At 37.9% G+C, this 22,752-nt stretch overlaps 1 protein-coding gene across 7 annotated transcripts in view; it reads right to left on the bottom strand.

Moving 5' to 3' along the window:
• CDK14 (cyclin dependent kinase 14) overlaps positions 1 to 22,752 on the bottom strand; it is a 550,632-nt gene that overhangs the window by 304,862 nt on the left and 223,018 nt on the right. For all 7 annotated transcript variants that reach the window (XM_014842923.3, XM_070508163.1, XM_070508157.1 and 4 more), the window contains one exon: positions 6,223 to 6,317. In XM_014842923.3, the coding sequence (XP_014698409.1) occupies positions 6,223 to 6,317 (95 nt within the window). The remainder of the gene's footprint in view (positions 1 to 6,222; positions 6,318 to 22,752) is intronic.

Genomic DNA, 22,752 nt, shown 5'->3' with positions numbered 1-22,752 from the left:
GCAAAACAAAAGCTGTCAGGGCCACAACTGGCACAGTGTCACTTCTCCATGTTGCTTTATTGATTAGAGTAAGTCACAAGCCCAGCCTAGATTAAGGGGCAGGGACTACACAAGGGTGTGAGTATCTGAAAGCATGCTACATTGAGAGCCACCAATGTAACAATTACCACACTTGGTGATCTCACCCAGTCCCCTTGTTAAATAACATCCATAACCCAGACAACTTCCAAATCTTTATCTTAGATCTCTCTCCTAAATTCCAGACTTATGTATCCAATTGCCTTGGGACACTTCCATTTACATATGTAATTGGCATCTCAACCTTAACCAATTTAAAACTGAGTTGCATTCTCCCCAGACTGCTCCTCTGCAGTCTGCCCCACCTCTCTTCATAGCAGCTCCACTATTGTAGTTGCTCAAGCCAAAATCCTTGGGGTCATTTTTTTTTTTTTTTTTAAAGATTTTATTTTTTCCTTTTTCTCCCCAAAGCCCCCCGGTACATAGTTGTGTATTCTTCGTTGTGGGTTCCTCTAGTTGTGGCATGTGGGACGCTGCCTCAGCGTGGTCTGATGAGCAGTGCCATGTCCGCGCCCAGGATTCGAACCGACGAAACACTGGGCCACCTGCAGCGGAGCGCGCGAACTTAACCACTCGGCCACGGGGCCAGCCCCCCTTGGGGTCATCTTTGACTCCTCTTAGTCTCTCAAATCCCACATGAAATGCCATCAGCTCAACCTTGAAAATATATCCAGAATCCTACCTCTTCTCACCACCTCCACTGCTGACATCATCTCATGCTTAGACGGCTGTAATAGCCTCCTAACAGTCTCCCTGTTTCAGAACTTGCCCACTTTTCATTTGTTCTTAAGAAATCAGCCAGAGACCCAACTAAAATACAAGTCGGATCAGATCGTTTCTCTGCTCAACACCCTTTAGTGGTTTCTTATCACATTCTAAGTAAAAGCAAAATTCATTAAAACAAAACCCTACAAGGCCCAACACAATCTGGACCCCTCTGTGTCTTGGAATTTGTCTTGCCCTACTGTCATCCTTGCCTACTCCACTCCAGCCACAGGAGCCCTGCTGCTCCTCACAAGAGTCTTCTGTCTGGGATGCTCTTGCCTCAAATACATGTGTCTTTCTCCTTCACTTCCTTCCTTCAGATTTGTACCTAAATATTTCTCACCTTCTCAGCAAGGCCTTTGCTGACCACCACCATTTAAAGTTGTGTGTGCATGTACATGTGCACATCTATTTTATCTCACAGGAAAGCAGAAAAGTGCTCAATTTCCCCGGGATAGTTTAACCTGGAAACCCGAATACTGATGGAGAGCTACAGTTTTCATGAACAGATGTGGTACAAAATCATGCAAATTAAAGTATTCTTCATACATTTAGAAATCAAAACGTATGAGGCAGAGAAACCAAATAATTAGGTAAACTGTGTGGCAAGGTGAAAAGACAGAACATAACTTTCAGCTGCCATTTCCATATCTTAACATCACACATACCTCAGACCATCATATAAAACTAGGAAGATGGTTAACACTAGTAGGCTGCAGGGTGAAATGGCATAACAAAGATTTTTAGGCACAGAAGACTTGGGCTAAAGTCTTATCTTTACCCTTTTAACTTATCTGAATGATTTTAGTAAATCTGCTTTAAATTTGCTAAGCATTATTTTTCCTCATCAATAAAAAACTGAGTAACAATAATACATGCCTTATGTACTTCAAAGGGCTAAAGATGAAATCTAATGGGATCACATTTATGAGAGAGTGCTTGGTAGAATGTTAAGCACTATAAAAATAACTTATGTGAATTTTGGTGACACATAAATCACTTTATATAATTTTTGGTGACAGTTTTGTTGCATGTGGAATACAGATTTTTGGTTTACATAATGCTGCACATTAGTTTGCAATATTTCACTAGTTTACAGCACAGTAGAAGAAATAAAATGATTGCTCTAATGAATATCATGATTAACTATAAGTTTGCTCTTTTCTTCTTATACATAACTATTAAATGTGTATTGAAAAGTGCTGCTATACATACTTTGCTCTCATGTAATTTAAAAGAGAACAGAATAGTTATGTACTTTAATGGTAATATATATTTACATAATTATATTTACTATTAATATTCTTATTTCCACTGATGGAATCTGTTTTAAATTTTTCAGCATGGTGGTAACTAGAGTAATGTGGCACTTACTTGTCTTTGGCAAAAAATAAAAACTAAATTCCTTAACTTTCTGTTTAAGTAGAAAAAGAATTTAGCACTTTCACTATTTTTTATATTTTTCTTCCAAGTCTCAAATGCATGCAGGAAAAAAGATAGCTATCACAATATTTCAGACCATTACGAAACCAGTTACCTTTTCAAGCTAACTGAGCCACTTCTTGGTTAAAGATGCTCCTTCACATTTGACAACAAGCGGAGGAAGGTAGTACTCAAAATTGCACGCATCACAGGGGCCCACACGCTACATGATTGAGACATGAGCAACCTGGGCAGCCCATTTCCCAGGGTGCTCCCAACCTTGTAGCTTGCAGATCCTTATATCTGCACACGTTGAAACTATACAAGAACTAAATTTCAGACAGTTTAGGAGCTTTTCACAGTACTTAAGAGACAGCTTATACTAGCAATATTCTATTATCCACCAAATCACTTTAATAATCACCTCCGAAGTCATTTCCTCAAGTATTCTTTCACATCACTAACTTTTCATCCCTTTTTCATTAATCTGGCCCTCAGAAGGCTTTTATGTAACCTAAAATGCCCTTCGTGGGAATAATATACAGCAGCTAGGCATACAGTTCTTTTTTAAAGCAAAGAACAGAAATATATTTATACAGTGTGTACACTATCATAAATAAGGATCTTTCACTTTGTGGAATTCAAATTATATAGATACCTCCAAAAACCCTTGAACACTTAATTCTAAAGTCCAAAGGAAACATCCAATAGTACCTAATGGATCTTAAATTATTTCACTTTGCCTCCATATCTAGAGTTTTAATGGGCATGAGGTATGGTTTTGATGGGCATAATGTACTGATTTTTCTTACTTTGTTTAAATTACTTATTCCCCTCCTTCAAAAAAGTACTATTAATTACATGGAACCACAAAATCAAAATCAACATTTTTTAGAAAAGAACTTTTGTTAACAATTTTGAAATATGACAATATCATCATTAAGCTTAGGATATTGTAGATTAAAGTATTTGATACTGATTTTAGGGCTTACTAAATAACAAGGTCCTCTGTGTATGTGTGTGTACGTGTGTGTGTCTGTAAGTAGATCCCAGTGAAATACATGGGACAATACTGTAACTTACAAGTTTGCTTTATGGAAATTTAAAACACTTCATAATTAAAATAAAATTTTAAATGGCTATGTTTTAGACCAGTTTACAAAATTTATTTAAACTATAAAGCAGTTTAACTGTATTTAAGATTTAACTGCACGCAGGATCTTAAGTGCAGAATAGGAGAGGGCTGTGGAAAGAAAAAAGAAAGTTTTCTTTCCCTCTTCTGACCAAAGGCTCAACCTTAGCGAAGTTGGAAAAATAAACAAGAGATACAATATTGCAATTAGGATACAGAGTAAGATGGGTCTGAGTCCACCTTACTACAAGACGCTGGAAACTCACTTAATCTCCCTAACCCTGAGGCTTCTCTTTTGTAAAGTGGTGATATTCATAGGTCCATAAGGCTGTTGAGAGCATCAAAAGTGATAATGAAGGTACAGGCCCCAGCACAAAGCTCAATACATTTTAGTTGTTGGTCTTTAGTAATGTGCTCATACTTAAACATTCTTTCACCTCTCTTTCTGATCCCTCACTCATCATCCCAAGCCCACAGTGCCTCCTGTTTCCTACCCTATGCCCCTCATCAGATCTGCTCTAATTCCCAAGGCATTTCATGCTTTGAAATTACTATCGCCTTTCCATTGCTATGAAACATGCAAGAAAACAGTACGGTTTATTTCTGCTACATACTGGAGGAAAGCAATCTGATTAATCCATTAAAATATGTAAGAACCTTAATTTTTCTCGAGATATCGGCATACATACAAACAAGCAATGAAAAAGCAGTGTAAGAAAATAAAAACTTTAGGAAATATTCAGGAAGTTATTTTCATGCTGGGCAACTGCCACCTAGTCAGGCTAATGCTGACAAGGAGTCTACACCTTCCCCAGCCTAACCGAGACTTGTGAGATATTTCTACAGCCTGGAGCTCTTCTCCCCATCTTCCCCAACTCTGATTGCAGAGATTCACTGAAACATTTTACTTAAAAACAAACAAAAACTCAACAAACAAACCAGTTGTAGCAACACAAAAAAGCACAAAAAAGTGCTTCACCAGAGAGAGCAGAAGGATAGGAAATGAAAAGAACAGAAAAAGACAAAGAAAGATGGAAAAGAGGAAGGCAAAGAAACAATGGGAAAGCAAGGAAATAAACGTGGAGTGGAGAATTGAATGAAGAAGAGGCAAGGCACGGCAATCACAAGGCTTGAATGACACAGCTTGCCTCAGTCTCTACAAGGGAACGGATTAATCTATGTCTTAACTCCCCCAGAGAAGTTAGGAATGAAATGTTGCCTGAAGAGTACTGCATATGTCCATGCTATCATGTGATTGATTTAAAAGGACCTGGGATGTCTCCACAAGAACTGGGACCAGGGAAAATTTCACTCACACAAAGAAGAATGATTATCTAAAAATTAGTCTTAATTAGTCAGCAAATATTGCAGGACAGTCAGGTTCTTTCCTTTTACATGGCAACTCCCACAGAATATAAAATCATCAAATGACGTCTGATCTGATACGCACACATTTTTGCCCTCAAAAACATTTAATTTTCTTTTAAAATTTGGAGGATATATTTTCACATTATTTGTGTTAGTTTCTCTATCAATGTTACCAAATTTAGGGGCCAATCTATTTTTCTTCCTTTTAACTTCATTATCCAACTTCGGGGGGAGGGGAGAAGTACATTTTTGAAATCTCTTTCGCACAAAACATTACAAAAGTTAGTCAAGTATACTGAGAAAAATCCAGGTTTAATTGAAATATTGCAAGTAGACATACTGGAAAATATGAAACCAAAAATTCCAATTCTAAATCAGCTGAATACACTATTGACTCCAAAATCATCAATTAAACAAAAGAAATTATATTTGCATTGATGTATGAATGTGCATCCATTCTTGGTAGCATGTAATATATTCAACTGCTCAGCTCTAACTGTCCTTGTAGCCGTATTACCATATTATTCAAATGTATCTATCATTTATATGTAAATAGACATGATGAATGGCTTCTTCATAAGAACAATTTTCAAATGACAAACAGACACAGGCAGACATTAGTGAGATAAAAATGTTGCAAATACTCATTGTATTATATATTTTTAAGGAAAAATGGAAACTATTTCAAATTTTTAAAAAAGCAGTATGGTAATTACAAAATGGGACCTTAATACATTCACAATACCAACAGCTATTCTTCTCAATAAGTCTCCACCAATGTCATTTGTATCTTATAAATTACATGTTCTCAGATCCATCTGTGAAAATTGCGATGCTAATTATCATGGTTACATTTCTTGATTCCACAGTTAAATGCTGAAGTGGTGCTACACAAATACCATATGTTTTTCTAAGAGAAATGGAGAAAGATTAATTACGAGTTCAAGTCCAAGTCTTCTAGCAGTAATACTCTCAACACAATAAGATCATTACATTGTGTGCTATGCAAATTGGAAGTTCTAATTAATAGCCGAAATACCAACCAAGGGGGAAAACTCTGAAGTCTAAATTGTAAGTATCAGGCTTTCTTCCACAAAAAAAGTCTTAATAAGGATGCTTTTGAGAAAGCGTTACAAGTCCAAAGAAAAAACATTTTTATTGTCTGTGAACTTCCTTCTATGGAGTAATCACCATCATGCTGTTTAATCCTATTTTATAAACCTAAAAATTACAGTGTATCCTAGTAAGAAATAGGTTATAAATAGATAATATACCTGATGAAAATTCAACTTAACATTTTTCAGGGTTTTCCTTTAAGATACGTGTCATGCAAAATTAAATCATATGTTCTCAGATAAAATACTCACTTCAGTGTAGTAACCTAAAAACAAGACTCTGTGATAATACTATAAGAATTTTATTTATGTTTATAAAATATGAATTATCATTTTACTCACCACATATTCAAAGACAAGTGTCAGTGTCTCCTTGGTGTGGATGATGTCATGAAGCAGCACTATGTTAGCATGTTTTAGTCCTTTTAACAGAGAAGCTGTAAAATAAAATGGACAAAGAGACAATTTACCTTGAGCAACAGTCAACTATTTCATTATCATTTTTGACACATTGTCAGATGAAATGTATCTATTTTTCAAGCCAATAACAATTCAGAGTCAACAGCAGAGGACCAAAGTGTTCATTTAGATTAAGCTTCTCCCAATTATTTCACATGTTGTTATTAATCTCTAGTTATACTCCATTATGGTCAGAGAACATACTTTGTATGATTTCAATTCTTTTAAATTCGTTAAGGTTTGTTTTATTACCCAGGATATGGTTTATCTTGGTGGATGTGCCACACTTAGGTAATATATATTCTGCGGATGTTGAGTGGAGAGTTCTATAAATGTTAATTAGAGCCTGTTGGTTGATGGTGTCCTTGAGATCTTCTACATACTTGCTGATTTTCTGAATAGCGGTTTTTATCAATGACTCAGTCATGTGTCGCTTAACAATAGGGACACATTCTGAGGAATGTGTTGTTAGGTGATTTCATCATTGTGCAACCATCATATAGTGTACTTACACACACCTAGATGGCATAGCCTACTACACACCTAGGTTACATGGTACTAATCGTGCGGAACCACCGTTGTTGCCCAAAACATCATTACATAGTGCATGACTGTATACACACTTAGGATTGCTATGTTTTCTTTGTGAGTTGGCCCCTTTTTCAACATAGAATGTGTCTCTTTTTCCCTAGTAATTTTCTTTGCTCTAAAGTGTGTTTTGTCTATTAATAAGCCACTCCAGCTTGCTTTTGATTAGTTTTTACGTGGTGTATCTTTTTACATCTTTTCTCTTTTAGCCTACCAATATCATTATATTTGAAGTGAGTTTCTTAAAGACAGCATATTGTTGGCTCATATGTTTTTTTTAATCCTTTCTCCCAGTCTCTCAGTTTTAACAGATATTTAGACCATTTACACTTAATGTAAATATTAATGTACTGGGTCACCTGTCATTTGAATCTATTTTCCCTTGGACACCTTGTAATTTAGTCATTTCTCACTTGATTTTGACTTTTCTTCTATAATTCTCAGAAGATAAGATAAAGAGATATACCCATGTTTTAGCACACTAAAAGAAAAAGCAAATCTAGATTAATGTTTCACTCAAATAAAATGGTATTTTAGATATGCAATCACCATGCAAAAGAGGCTATACTGGCTAGTTCCCAGAGAAGGCAGAGATAAAGCATGTAGACTGTTAAGTTCTTGTATGACCTCAATGAATATGAGCTCCTGCTATTAGAGTTATTTTTATTGCTATGAATATCCATTGTCTTCCCCAGGCAAATCTGTTTCAGGACAGTATACTGTATCCTTAGTTCCAAGATAAACTTTAATAAGCACATAATTCACCCAAAGAAGGCCCTTCAGACCAAGAATTACTTGGTGTGGTTGGTTCTAACCCCAGAAGACAACAAGAAGTGTGTTCCCTCTAAAATGAATCAGCAGCATCAGTGTAGAGTCCAGGTCAGAGGAGTCTAAGCTAACTGCTGTGGGGAGGCCGTCTCCGTCGCCTCACAACATGTCTGCCATGGGCAAGTTAGCTTTCCATGCAAAAACCTTAGAGGTATAATAACTACAAATTTATTTTATCTGAGCTTTGTAAATTAGCATGCATGAGAAAATAATGATGAGAATTACAATAAAATCGCAGCACATGAACTTTGAAGAAACAACCACTACGTAGATTTATAGAGAGTTTAGTATTGTTAATTCCAATAATTTATAATCTTCCTTATTTTAATTATTCAACTAGCCCAGCAGCCTTAAACAATTAAAGCTTTATTAAATAGCTAGCTTTCTGACGTTAATCTGGGGACCAACCTCACATTTGCTCATTTTAAAAAGGACACTTACTCTAGCCTTCTGCACACTGCACACTGCCCTAGGCTTCTGAGGCAGACATCCTCAGAGACCAGTATTTCAAACCACGACAGGGTATTTGAAAACGATGGCAGGTATGGTGCTTCGCACCCAGCCCATGCAGGAAGGTATGTAGGTGAACGAATTAAGGACCTAATGAATATCATGTTGTATGAAAGGAGCCTGGCTTTGTGAGGCAACTTTTGGAAATATATTATATAATATCACTTGTAATTTTGACCAATTTCATTTTTCAAGTTATCCCCTCAGTTTTTCAATTCAGTGATGATCCATCTTATCAGCAACAACTCCAAAAAGGTACTGAAGCTTACACTTCACTGAGAATCCCACTCTCTGAGGACCCATTGCCTTGGAATTTTTGTTCACTTTTTCCCATTATTGCCTTTCCTCTCTCACCACTTACACCTAAATTGTTTCTCATTTCTCAAAGCAAAGTCTTCACACCCATCATTTCCCATTGCATTTTCCCTACAATTTCAGTAAACTTAAATCTCCGCTATCATTCACCATGGGAAAAAATATTTTTTCCACACAGTAACCAATATTATAGAAAAAAATCATGTCTTTTTTTATATGATATTTCAACCATTTCTACATGAAGACTTAAAGCCTCTACATTTCATTCTAATAGGTCTCAATTATTACAGATTTTAGATTTCTAAATACATTTACATACACTTTAAAAGCACACTACTAGTTAAATAACTATTGATATCTATTTTTGAATGCAAGCCCTCTTTCTTTTGGGATTAACATAACGAATTCGTATTTGGAAAAAAGAGAGTCACTAACTTCAAAGCTGATAGAAAAATGGCATTGAAGAGCAGAAAAGCATCTACAATATCTACCAACAACAGGGTAGGTGACAGACCTGACTATCTCAGAGGCTGCCAACACAGCAGCCACTGCTCCCAGCAAGGTGCCAGATACTGTAATTCCCGCTGTTATCAGGGCAAATGTGGCTTCCGGGCTGCCAAGTCAGTCCAGTGACTAACACCTACAAGTTCTAGAGCCAGGATGTCTTGCTTTTCAAGACAAACACTGTCAAAATAATCCTGCATGTAATCCTAATAACATCACAAATATACCACATTATTTTCTCAGCATTTACATGCAAAACAAATCCTGGAATACTAGCACTAATAATTCCAGCATGCTTGGTTTCCCCATAAATTTTAAGTAAACATATGGCAACATTTTAAATTCATTTCACCAGTGAGATTTGAAAAGGTACAATTGTACATGATGTAAATTACCCTTGTCATTAGGGTTGAGGGTGAAAATTCTCACAATAGTTTTAGGGCTGTGATGTTGAAACAATACAAAAACAGAAAAGCATCACTGCTCATAAAGGTAACTGCGCCTCTGACAAAGTCCCAGCAGGACAGAAGGACACAGACAGTCCTCCCTGAGTCTGGTAGCAGGATTCGCATATCCACTCATCATCACTGGCCATATTGAGACCTTGGCCTCTCACTTTGAGAATAAACAGCTTAAATTTCCACTTTACTTGGAAGAGAGAAATTTCACGTAAAGTCCAATTTCATTATGATTAAAATAAAATTTTAGTTAATAGAAAAATTTAGAGTATGTTCGTTTTATCAGGTTCCCACTGTAGTGGTTATTTTAAAAAGCAGTGTTAAGAAAGAAAGAAAGGCAAAACCCTTCTTTAATATTTCAGATAGTTTTCTAGGTCATTATCTGACATCCTACTAGGAAAGGAGAGATCACGAATAAACACAACCCATCCTTGCTCACTCTCCCTTTAGCCTCTTGAAAGAAATAGTCCATTCACATTTTCCTCTCATCTTTTCAAGTGTTCTTTTTCAGTGGGGCGGCCTGGAGGGGCTGCTACCTGACTTTTCTAAAAGACAAAAATTACTACCCATTAAACCCAAGGAGCCAACCATATCTCAAGCCACAACCATAACAGACAAGAACTTTTTCTTCAAGTCCACAGCTAGATAGCACCAAGACTGCCGAAATTCACTTTACACCAGAAATAGAAAAACTACTTACTTTCAATGAGAAGTTCTATCTCACTTGCCAGTGGATTCTGAATATTTTCACAGCTAAAATATTCTGAATGGGAAAATCTTGGAAGTGAACAAGAACAAAAATACACATAGGGAAAAGACACAATGCTTGTTTAGGGGGTGGCCCTGTGGCTGAGTGGTGGGTTCACGCACTCCGCTTCAGTGGCCCAGGGTTTCGCCAGTTCAGATCCTGGGCGTGGACATGGCACCACTCATCAGGCCACACTGAGGCAGCGTCCCACATGCTACAGCTAGAAGGACTAACAACTAAAAAGAAATATACAACCATATACTGGGGGGATTTGGAGAGAAAAAGGAAGGAGAAAAAAAAAGATCGGCAACAGACGTTAGCTCAGGCGCTAATCTTTAAAAAAAAAAATGCTTGTTTAACTGTGTGTGTGATGAGTAGATGGTCTAGACAGAGAAAAGAACATGTGTGTACCTTGAGAACTGATACACAGCTCCAGCCTAACTTGTGCACAGTTCTGTAAGGTGGGCCATCTACTTCAGTACATACCAGGAGAAATGCTGCGGTTCTACTCAGCTCTGGACCTTCCCCTTAATGATATCTAATATGATAAACACACACACACACACAACCATAAACTAATAAATGAAAAAGTGAAAGAATCAGGTTAAAAAATGAAATTGTATCTTTGACTCCATTTTTGCTTTTTATACTTTATACACACATACCTACAAAGAGTGAACCCTGTGTTATGGGGAAAGAGGTCACAGCTAACTGAAAACACAAGGTTAAAACAAACGTGATGTCATATAATTTAATTTAGCTAAAGTCACATTCAGGATTTAGAGACATGATTTTTGCTCACGAGATATCATCGAAGTATGGAAAGATAATACAACAGGTTAAAAATACTTCATAAATATCACATAAATTGTTTTCTACCCATCAAAAAGTCTCCTGTTTTCACTTGCTCCTTAGCTAAATTTTTCTATTTGGGGATGGATAAAATTCAGTCCCACTGGGTACTCCTCCTGCTCTGCTGGCCTCTTACTTTCCCCACCATCTCAGACCTGAAATGTGATATTGGAAATCACAGCCCCAACCATTGCCTATTGCCCGTTGCCATCAATACCTATTTATCCAACACTTTACCACCAGCAAAGAGCAGTCAGCTGGGGCTACTTCCTCACTGCAGCCTCACACGACCACATTGACTGTGCACTAAATCACTTCACAGAGCACATTCCTCTAAGAGTGCAGCTTAACCACAGGAAACTGCCACTATGGGACATTTTTGACCCACTATCACAGTAACCTCACATGGTCCAATCTAATAGATTTTCCATGATTCAAAGTAATTTTATCTGTTTCACAAATGCATTGTTATTCTTACCACTATTAATATTCAAACCAGTTAATCTGCTGCCAAATGTCCAAGAATTGACTCTACGTAGAAAAAAAAGTTAGGAAGAATCTACCTATCAAACTATGGTTATAGCTGAGGAGAAGAATATAGAAACAATCTAATTTTATACATATACCTCTCTATATCATTTGCATTGTTTATGATAAATATGTATTACTATTATAATAAAAAAGAGATATCTAGAGAAGTTATTACAAATAGATTGGCTAAAAAGAATTGAAATACCACTACAAAATACAAGGCAAACAGATATTTAACTACACAACTAATGCACAACTACGATGATGAACCATTATAACTGCAGTGTATTCTTTACTGCTAATCCCTCCTCACCAGAGCACTGGGGCAAATTCTTGCATTATGAAGGCTCTTTTCCCATCCCAGAACACTGCAGCTCCTGGATCAGCCTCTAATTTCTCTCATATCACATGTTAATCTAAAATGTTGAAACTGTTTCTTGTTTAAATAGTTACTTCCCTGCAGTAAGATTAATTTACTCACTGCAAAAGATTCCTAGTTTTATTGTCTCTAATATACTCCCAGTTGAACCTGTAAATGACCCACCAGCTGCTTTTCCATGCTCTAGCTACTCTTGTTGTTTGCCCCGGAAAGATCCATGCATACGCAGGTAGCATATGAACACTAGACACGTGGTTCTTCTCAAACATAAACATCTTGCTAGGAACTTCTGCAGAAATAAATCTTGCTAAGCAACAGGGGAGGGATAGCGGTAGGTATGCTCCATGTACTGTCTTTAGGCAGAAAAGACACAATTTAGCAGCTGAGGATTACTGGAAGATTTGATAACAGAGGAGTTGTTTTTGTCTGGCTATAGAAACAAAGTTTAAAAACTGTTAGTTGGTGTGCTTTATTTGAACTATTTTGCACTTTATTACATGTAGGTTACACGTACAGTCTGTAAGAATACTACAAAGCATGCAATAAAAAAAATGTAGTTTGGCATCAAGCCCCTTATATCTTCTGGTTAAGAAGAATAAACATTTATATCATAATAGCTATTGCTGTTTGATGAGACTTAAATCAACCTCTCCTTACACAAATAGCTATTATTGTATTTTTTACAAAAATAAAGATAAACGTAAAGCCAGGAAATATGTTCTTTGCATAGCTGCAAGTACCAGCACCTGAGGGCCTACAGATATGACACTTGACTTTGCAAGAAGCCAGTCAAGTGTAGGAGGCCTGTCAGATTCCTCCATAAAGCAAGGTAATTTTGCAGCATATTTCCAGACACAGGAGACTCCATTCCCCTTTGTCAGGAAGTAGGCTGTTCATGTCATCACAACCACAGCCACAAGCCCACCATGAGGTGCTTCTCAAAGTGTGGTCCTTCAACCATTTACATCAAGGTCAAGTGATGTGCCTGAATCAATGCAAACTCATTAGGTCCTACCTGAAACCTGCCAAGTCCAAATCAATGGAGATGGGACCCAAAAATTATCCAACAAGGGCCAGTCCAGTGAGGCAGCAGTTAAGTTCGCACATTCCACTTTGGCAGCCCAGGGTTCATCAGTTCGAATCCTAGTCCCGGGTGTGGACCTATGTACTGCTTTTCAAGCATTGCCGTGGCAGGCATCCCACATATATAGTAGAGGAAGATGGGCACATATGTTAGCTCAGGGCCAGTCTTTCTCAGCAAAAAAAACAGAGGAAGATTGGTGGCACATGTTAGCTCAGGGCTAATCTTCCTCAAAAAAAGAAAGAAAGAAAGAAAGAATCATCCAACAAATATTTATTTAACATGTATTATGTGCCAATCACTAAGCATAGCGGAAACACAGACAAAACTCTTGTCCCCAGGAAGCTTATATTCTATATTTTGTCTGAGCTTTCAATTCACTGCTTATGCATCCTAAAGTTTGAAAAGCATTTTTATGCTATTGATATGGAGGAATCGGTAGCATGTTAAGGCTGTGTGTGTGTGTTTATGAACTTACATTTCTACTCACTGCTCCACAAACGAATCAATAGAAACAGCAGGTCAATCAATCAGTTCATCCATCTCTAGTCTCACTCTCTCTCATACACATTTGTGTGCACACACACACACACACACAGCCATTGAGAGAGATTCCACTGAAAGACATAAAGTCTTGAGCCAGAAGGCAAATTTTCAATATTCTGAAAATTTTATGGTATTGTGATGTGTGTGGTGCTTTTCCTGTTCAGTTCAAAAACCCAACAAAAGTCAGCTCAAAAAGTTTCTCACCGCAACTAATATATACAACTATGTACTGAGGGGATCTGGGGAGAAAAAGCAGGAAAAAAAAGTTTTTCAGTATGAATAAAATGTTGATAAGTTCATGAATATATAGCCTTTTCAATCCTATAACAATTTCTAAAATCTGTGAAAGAGTAAGATTTTATGTAAAACATTTGCAAGAAGCACTGTATCAGAACCAGAGCTTGATAAACACATAGAGAAGGTAGGTCTAGAGATACTGTAGCCAGATTAGGAGGACAGAAGGAAGAGAAGTAAAAGACCATAAAAAAATGAATAAAAATTTTGGTTAGTGTTAATTCTTACCTTTGAAAATTCCCTGAATTAAAATTTCAAACATACAGCTACTTCATTTGACTGAATAACAAAATCAAAGCTATAAAAATGACAAATTACGGCATAATTCAGTGGAAAGTGCACAGTCCCAGAGCCCTGTGTTTTTCACAGCATCAGTTAACCTTCAGGCAGTCATTCACCTTCAGTCTTATCTCCCCATGACAAAACTCAGTAAACTGTCCCTAAGCCTGGACAAGGCCTGGAAATCCTTCATGCTGTCTCTAATCAGTGATGGCCCTGGTAGGAACCCAAGTTCATCCCAGCCCTGAGTGAGTTCTGTCACTAATACACTGCATCCCAATTTGCTCCTCTCCCACCAGTGTTCTTTCTTCCTGTCAGTGTCTGGTGATGCTCAACTGCTGATGACACAATGATTGGCACACTCTATCACTCAAATGTTCAAGAGTTTCACAAGATATTTAATCTAAGAAAAGCAATTAAGGATTTAGTCAAGGATTGCCTTCTAACTGTGTGGTAGCAGGACTGGCAAGCCCATCTCCAAGTGCTCTCATTTCTCTTCTGCTTCACATTCTTCCAGCCACTGCATTTGAAGGAGACCATTCTATATTTGGAAATACACAAAAGCAAGATAGGAAAACAAATATATCTATAAATGGTAGAGTCACTTATCTCCACTGTTCAGTATTCAGAAGCCTATGATGGTAAAAATAAAAGTGTTCATGTAAGGTTACATGGCCAAAATGTTATTTAATGAGTTTGGGGAGAGGCTCCTCCTAATCTTTTCTGAAAATAAGGACTTTCTAATCTCCTTGACACTAGAGAAGTCACTTCAATACAAAAATAGTAAGAATAAATTTTAAAATTGTTATTAGAGTCTCATTTTCTTTAAAGTCATTGTCTACTTGTCAGAAACTGGTAACACCTTACAAGTGCTAGATTTCATGCAATGTGTTAGACAATTGCTTGAGATGAAATAGTTATGCACTATGATAACTCCATGAGTAAAGTAAAAGATAAGTTGTACATTATATATTTTATGTTTCTAAGCTAGAAAAGTACCTTCAGGTTGTCATGGTAGTTAAAAAAACAAACAACAATAACAAAAAACAGCCATTCAAGAAAATGACAACGGGGAAAAAATGTTTCTCTGCCACAGTCTCAAATTTTGCAGAAATTTTCCACCTCTATCTCCACCACTACCAACCAGGGGGATTGGGGGAAGGTTAATTTGATCACGCTCATCTAGGTAGAAAACTGTCTGACTCTTGACACTTTGAGCCTCAAACATCACGACCATGGAGGGGCTTTTCTTAGCATCTCTGCAAGGTACACTCGTGACTGGTACTGACAACAGCTCTTGCTCACACAACCTGGCTTTCCATGTAAGAAGGCAGCTCATGAGAACGATGGCAAACACCCACCTGTCATGAGCATTATCACCATTTTCCCAAATGTACTGTACCTCCCATTGACCCACATTTCCTTTTCTAATAAAATTTCATATTGTTTGATATATATTATACACACATAAACATACGTGTAAAATCTTAGTGCACTAAATACACCTATGATTTGACTTATACAAATGGTGATGACTCATCACGCACAGCTGAAACAGTCCTCATAGAACTGTACAGTTGAGTGTCACCTTCAAGGGCATCTTATCCAACCCTTCATTTGACAAGTGAGGAGACTAAAATATACAGAAGTTTGGCCACAGGTCTCAAACCCTGCCGTCCTGACTCCTGCTACAGTATAATTCTGTATCTGTAATCAAAATAAGCATTGTCTGCTTCTCTCTTTGTCCTGGTTTTCTTGTCTTCATTCCCAGTGTTTTGCTGTGATCTTGCTTTCCCTCTATCTTTGTATCTTTCCAGGCATTGATGGCAGAAAAACCTGAAGCTAAGAAGACTAGAAGGGCATGAGATGTGTCAAATATATCTGTGCAACTGTTCACTTGCAGCATCCCCACCTAGACTAAAGAGGTTTAAAAACTAGTAACGAGTAAAGGAGAGAGAGAAAGGAAAAAGTGCTGTTGTAATCGGCTTTTTAAAATTGCCTTTATCTGATCAAATCACTTCTCTTCCTAGAACCTTTCAATAGCTGCTTAACAGGACGTACAAGGATCTGCACATAGCGCTCTTGATGGCACTCTCCCCTCTGCTCCCCTGACTCCCTGCCACACTTTGATCTTCAGCCATATGGAGCTTCCTGCTGATCTCCAACTCACCATGTCCTCTCAGACCTCTGGGATGTCATCCCTTCTGTTACCTCTTCCCCAGCCTCTGAGCCTTACCAATTCCTACCATCTCTTCAGATCTTAACTTAGCTATCATTTCCTTTGGAAGCCTCTACTGACACCCAAGGATCAAGTTAGGACCATTTTCTATCAGTCCCTCATCTCTGCGAGTTGTCCTGTTCTGGTGCTATAACGACCCGATGACCTATCTCTGCCTGTCTATATCCCCCACTTACTCATTATTTGCTCTTACCCCTGCTGTGCTCATAGCACTCAATTCACTGGTGAGTTTACAGAAGATCCCTATTAAGTACTGACTGAATAATGCATTTGTGAACAAGAAAAAGAAAATCCTGAAATAATCTTCTATAAGTCACCATAAGCAGCGCAGTTCCTAGTATTGCACTCCGCTGTAGATTGGTTATCTTATTACAATGTGTTTAGTTCAGCTTGGATATGATGATCAAAATAAGTCCACTCTCATTTTTGTAATAACTGACAGACACACTGAGGCTATATATTTCACTGAATTTTAAAAAGAAGCAAAGAAACATCCTAGAGGATGTCATTAGGAGTTTTCCCATCATAAGTAGGGGAAATGCTATATACTAATATAATAACTTTCCACTCATATTTCAGATTATGGAAAGATGGTAAGAGATTTGTTTGAAAGTATATATAAAATCTCATGTTAGAAATGAAAATTACATCCTAACATTTTACCTAGCAAGAGACAAGCTCACAAACAATAATGCAGTATCAACGAGAAAAGGACAAAGATGTTCTAACCCACGTGGTTTGAATCCAACCCACAGACTTGGTTTGCTTGCCTTGTGCAATGTTTCAGAAATTTTATTACATATTTAAAACTCATAGGATTTCACATAAGGTACACAACTTTGGTTTTTCTAGAAAAATCAGACGTGGGTAAAAGTTGTGTGGGTGGAGCTACACAACTGGCCCCTTTTGCAAGACATTACTGCTATGGTTCCTCACCCTCCTCATCCCCCAGGGTGGCAGAGGCTTGTATGGCCTGTCTTTGGATGGACCTCTAAGTCTGTGATCTCTGAATTAATACTTGAGGGTCATGTTTAAAGTCCAACACCACTTTGATTGTATAAGCTAAAGTAATAATTATGGAGAAACTGGAAGTAGCCAATTCAAAGTGGATTTTGTGAGGCTCACAAACTGATAAACAAAAGTAAGAAAGGGGACTAGAAGAGAACAAGGAAGAAGTTGTTATTACAGGAAGATCACCATTCTTAACCAAAGAAGAATAAACAGAAATGAAATTATAACTATTTCAAATTGTTCATCTCAAAGCCCCAGCGAGACCCACCAGGTAAAATAGGAGACCCTTAGAGTAACTAGCACAGGAGCTTTTTTCTATGTCATTGACTGACAGACCTAAACAGACCATGCAGGACATTAAGTCCAACTGATGCACTTTTTCAGATAAGAATATGTGGCCCAGAGAGATCGTCAAGAGTCATAGAGTTTGATACATCGCTTTCCCTTTCCAGCCCTCTGTTTCTCCAATTCATTCTCAGAGACTCAGAAAAAAATGTCAGGTAGACATTAAATATCTGATATTTACACCCTAGGAAAATGAGAAATAAAGAAACAAAATGGACTTATTCGAGGTAGCACTTATTCAACGTAGACTTACTCAAGGCCTTGGTAGCTAAAGGCCACGCTGGGCCAAGAGCCAGGACTGTGATTCCCAAACCATTATGCTATCCTTCTACCTGTAACTGCAGAGTTTTAAGTCTGAGAAAACTACAGGCAAGGAGTCTGATGGCCTGACGGATCCCACCCCACAACACACATAGAAGGACTGAACGGGGAGGACGGCCATCACCAGAGAGGAAACCCAAAGACCGAAACTCAGAGCAAATTAATCCAAATAGTATTTAATACTGACAAGCAGGTAAGGAAATAAATACACTCATATACTATTTGAGGCCAGATGCTATTGAGGTGGGAGGGGAGATCTGTCAATGTCTATCAAAAATTAAAAGATTTGTCATAGCTCTTGAACCAACTTTTCTCCTGGGAATTTATAGACATAGATGCAGAAATAAGCAAAGATACATTAATAAGAATGTTCTCTTCAATGTTCTTTATAAACAGTGAAAAATTTGAAATAATCTAAACTGCCTGTTTATTGTGTTCTGGCTAAATGAAACACAGCACATTCATACAACAAAAAACTTGTGTAGCCATTAAAAAGAATGCAATAGTGGCCAGCCCAATGGCAGAGCAGTTAAGTTCACACGTTCCACTTTGGCAGCCCAGGGTTCGCTGGTCCAGATCCCAGGTGCAGACCTACACACTACTTGTCAAGCCATGCTGTCACAGGCATCCCACATAAAAAGTAGACGAAGATGGGCACGGACGTTAGCTCAGGGCCAGTCTTCCTCAGCAAAAAAGAGGAGGATTGGCGACACGTTAGCTCAGGGCTAATCTTCCTCAAAAAAAAAAAAAGAATGCAATAGTTCTACTGTAAGTACTAATATCAAAACACATCTAAGATATATTTAGTAGGGGAACAAAGCATCAAATTGAAAGCAGGATGTATTTAAAATGGAAGTTGGAGAGGGTGGACATACTCCAGAAGCTCTGAACAGAGGAGACCTGTGCGGAATGACACTGGGCTCAGGGGACGAAGTGCGGGTGGAGTGGTAGTTTACTTTTTATCTTATACTCATTATTTAGTTTAATGTTTTTTACCTAGATCATCTGTTATTTTATATTATAAATGTACCTAAAAAATTTAATGAAAAAATATTTTCAAAATCCCTTTGTTCTCTACTCTCTTCTTAGGCAGGTATCTATTAAACAAATAACTTATTTTTTCATTCAACCAACATTTCTTGAATGCCTGTGATCTGTTTGTGGTTAGCTAACTAGGAGATGTGGAAAGGCACAGTAAGTACTGGAAGACTTTTAAGATTTTATTCCTCTCACAATACAAGCAAAAATCATAGTACGTGCAGGTTAGCCGTGGAGCGGAGAAGCCTGCAAGAGCAGCCCCCTACTGCTGGGTGTGACCTGCCTAGAGAAATGTCTTGATAAGCACCATTACCAGCTCTGCCTCCCTAAGGAGAATAAAGCAATTGAACCGAAAATAATAAGTATCCTTGCTACCTCCTCCCTGCCTCCCACAAAAAGTCTTCTGATGGAGTCTTGGAAGGAAAGAAATAGGTTCTCCTTGCCCCTCCTCCATTCGTATGTAACAGCTTTGGGAAAATGGACCAGCCAGAAAGGAAACTGCTCCTGACAAGGGTAAGGAGAGGGAAGAGGGGCAAATGGCAGGGCAGGAGTCTATGGAGAGGCTGAGCCCCAACGTGAGACTGCCAGGTGCCATTTTGGTTATTCAGATGATGCTCCTTTCTTTCCCAATGAATCACCTCATAAAACCAAGGCAAGCAATGGACCCACAGCCCAGTGCTGACTGATCACGCCCACAGCTGGCCACACGTATCCTTTGTCCAGATCACTGTCCTAACCTACCCTGGAGGAGGGGCCTGCACAACTGATGTGTTTGTATCTTTTTCCTCTTTTCCTGCTACTTTGATAAATAAAAAGATTTCTTTGGCCTATTTTAGCATGTGAGGTACTGCTCAGTTTTATGGAAATGTGCAGGTGAGCTACCTTTGGCAAACTGAGATGGCCTCCTACAAACATTCCTGGAGCTAGTCTAGAGAATGATCAAAACAGCACAAACTGTGGAAACTCAAACAAGAATCTTACCTAGATCCTCACTTTAAGCAAAACTTCTACTCTTAAGTGGATGAGAAGAGACACACAAAGAACTTTACTAGCACAGACTGATAAAAGTGCCACGAGAGACTAACAGGTGAACAACTGAAATACTAAGAATGAAGAGGAAGGAGAGAGAACTCCTGCCTGGAGCACAGTGTGGAATCTTTCAATACGGGTGTCATTCGAGTTGCTCTAGAAAAACCTGTGGATGTGCTACAATGAGAGGGCGCAGTCTAAGCTCAAGGAACTCGAGTGCAGGGAAAGGACAAGAGTGAGAAATGAGGAAACATTACCTAGTTTATTTTGGCTGAAAAGCAAAATGTCTAAAGGGAAGTAATGGGGACACAGCTAGAGACAAAGGTTTGGGGCCCCACTGCTCAGGTTCTTACGGAGTTTGATTATCATTATATACAAAAAAGAGGGGGAGGATAAACAGGACCTGCACTTCTAGAAGAGCCACCCAGCAGTAACAGATAGAACGGATTGCTGTCCAAAAAGAGAGAGTCCTTTCACAAACAACTACCAACCTGAATGTACTATTCTAGCGACAACTTGACAGGACAGGTATTAACAGATAGAAACCAGATTACTAACTGCCATCCTAGCTCAGTGACACAATAGTGTCACCAAAGGGGAAAAAGACAATTCTCAATTTATTTTTCCAGAAAAATTCATATAAGTATTATATTAACTGAAATGAAATGTACATGTCTAATAAAAGTTTGGCATTGAGGGGTGTCTGTTACTCGTCATATAAATAATATAATTTACTACAAGTCTTATAACAAGGTTTGTTGGGAATATATTCACATGAATGGCACCAGAAAAGAGAGCCAGCAAAAACAGTCTCTGCTTGTCTACACGTTGGACATTTGAAATTGGACATTTATTTTCTGCTAGTTTTAAGTTACCACTTCATTTTGAAGAAAAATGGATTATAAAAGGGTTTCAAATAAGGAGCTAACTCAATTTTCTGGTGGAAATTTCCCCTAGAAAATTATGTTTCCATTTAATGATTTTAAAAGATGAAGAGTAAACAAATTTTTTAAAACAAGTGGGATAAAAACACTGATGTCCAAAAATGTTTAACCAGATTTACATAATGTAATTTCTATCATTTAAATAGCTTCAGAAATATAGATGTGGTTTTAAAGCTCAGAGATATATGCAATGCAAAACTTGCTTATAAAATGTAAAGAGAACTCCATTCATTCATTCAATAAATGTTTATTGAGCGACTACTTATGTGAGAGGCACTGTGCTAGGCACTGGAGACACAGCAGAGGACAAAAGACAAAAATAAGTAAAAATTCTGCCCTCATGATACTTATATCTCAGTGGGGATAGATAACCAAAAAAAGAAAAGAAAAGAAAAGAAAAAAAGGGAAGGTGTAAAATACATAGTTTATTGGATGTGATAAGCATTAAGGAGAAAAATAAAGGACTTCCGTGCTTGAGGTTTCTCTCTCTTTCCTTGTTGGATATGAACAAGGGAGGATTTAGCCACAAGCTGTCATCTGTGCCTGACCTAAGACTTGCCATTTTAGAATGAAGCCAATGCTAAGGAGAGAGCTGCACAGAGATGGGGGGGGGGGGGGGCTGTTTACCACACAGCATCTGGAGCCCCACCTTTCCTCTGGACTTCTAATTTGTGAGATAATATATTTTCTTTTCATTTAAACCATTTGAGTGAAGGTCGTTTGTGACTTGCAGTTGATAACATCCTGACAGCTAAATGGCACTGAGACTTTTTTATCCATCATTTGTTGACTTCAGAGAGGGTTAAGATCACACAAAGCACAGTCCAGAGCTTAGAAATGGAACCTGATCGCCATTCCTACCATCTCTTTGAAAATTTGTGGAGACGGAATATGAACATAAGCCAGAAAACAGAAAATTTTCTATCTAGAAGTTCTGAAAAGATAACTTAGCTTCATCCTTCATTTTCAGAGGAGAGATCAAAACGCAGCACAGGAATTTAGAATCCTCACCTCCTATCTCTAAGACCAGTGCTCTTTTCACCATCTGTTCTAGATGAACACAATGTGAGCTGAAAGGGAGCTTTCAGATCATTTAGACGAAATTCCTCATTTTGAAGATTATAGTTTGAGATCCTGGGAAGTTAAATTCCTTGGCCAAGGTCAGGATTTTTCAAAAGCAGATTTGAAACTCACCTCTCCAACCACCCAATCCTAACTACACTTCCGCAGGCTGACTCCTTCCAGGCTCTTGGATTAACTGCCTATGCAATTAGCAAGTAAAGTGCTTTTCTAATTTTTCAAAATCTTTCTGGCTGAACTTGCAGAGCCTGTTACTGCTGTGTTCCTCTATTATACGACTGTTGTTAAGGGTACTCCAAGGCGCAACAGGAATTTTTTTCAAAATCCATTACATTTTAAACTACAAATCAAAATCATAATTTGGTAGCTCTGTGAAAACAGGAGAGAAACTCTTACCTTTTCCTTAGTAAAAGTTTTCAAGATGCCATATCAATAGAATATTAGCAATGGGATACAGTTCAGCAAAAATTACACTATCCTATATACATCATAG

Source organism: Equus asinus, chromosome 1 (assembly GCF_041296235.1).
Source record: "Equus asinus isolate D_3611 breed Donkey chromosome 1, EquAss-T2T_v2, whole genome shotgun sequence".
NCBI lineage: Eukaryota > Metazoa > Chordata > Mammalia > Perissodactyla > Equidae > Equus > Equus asinus.
Note: the sequence above shows the minus strand (reverse complement) of the source record. Positions and strands in the feature narration are given on the sequence as shown.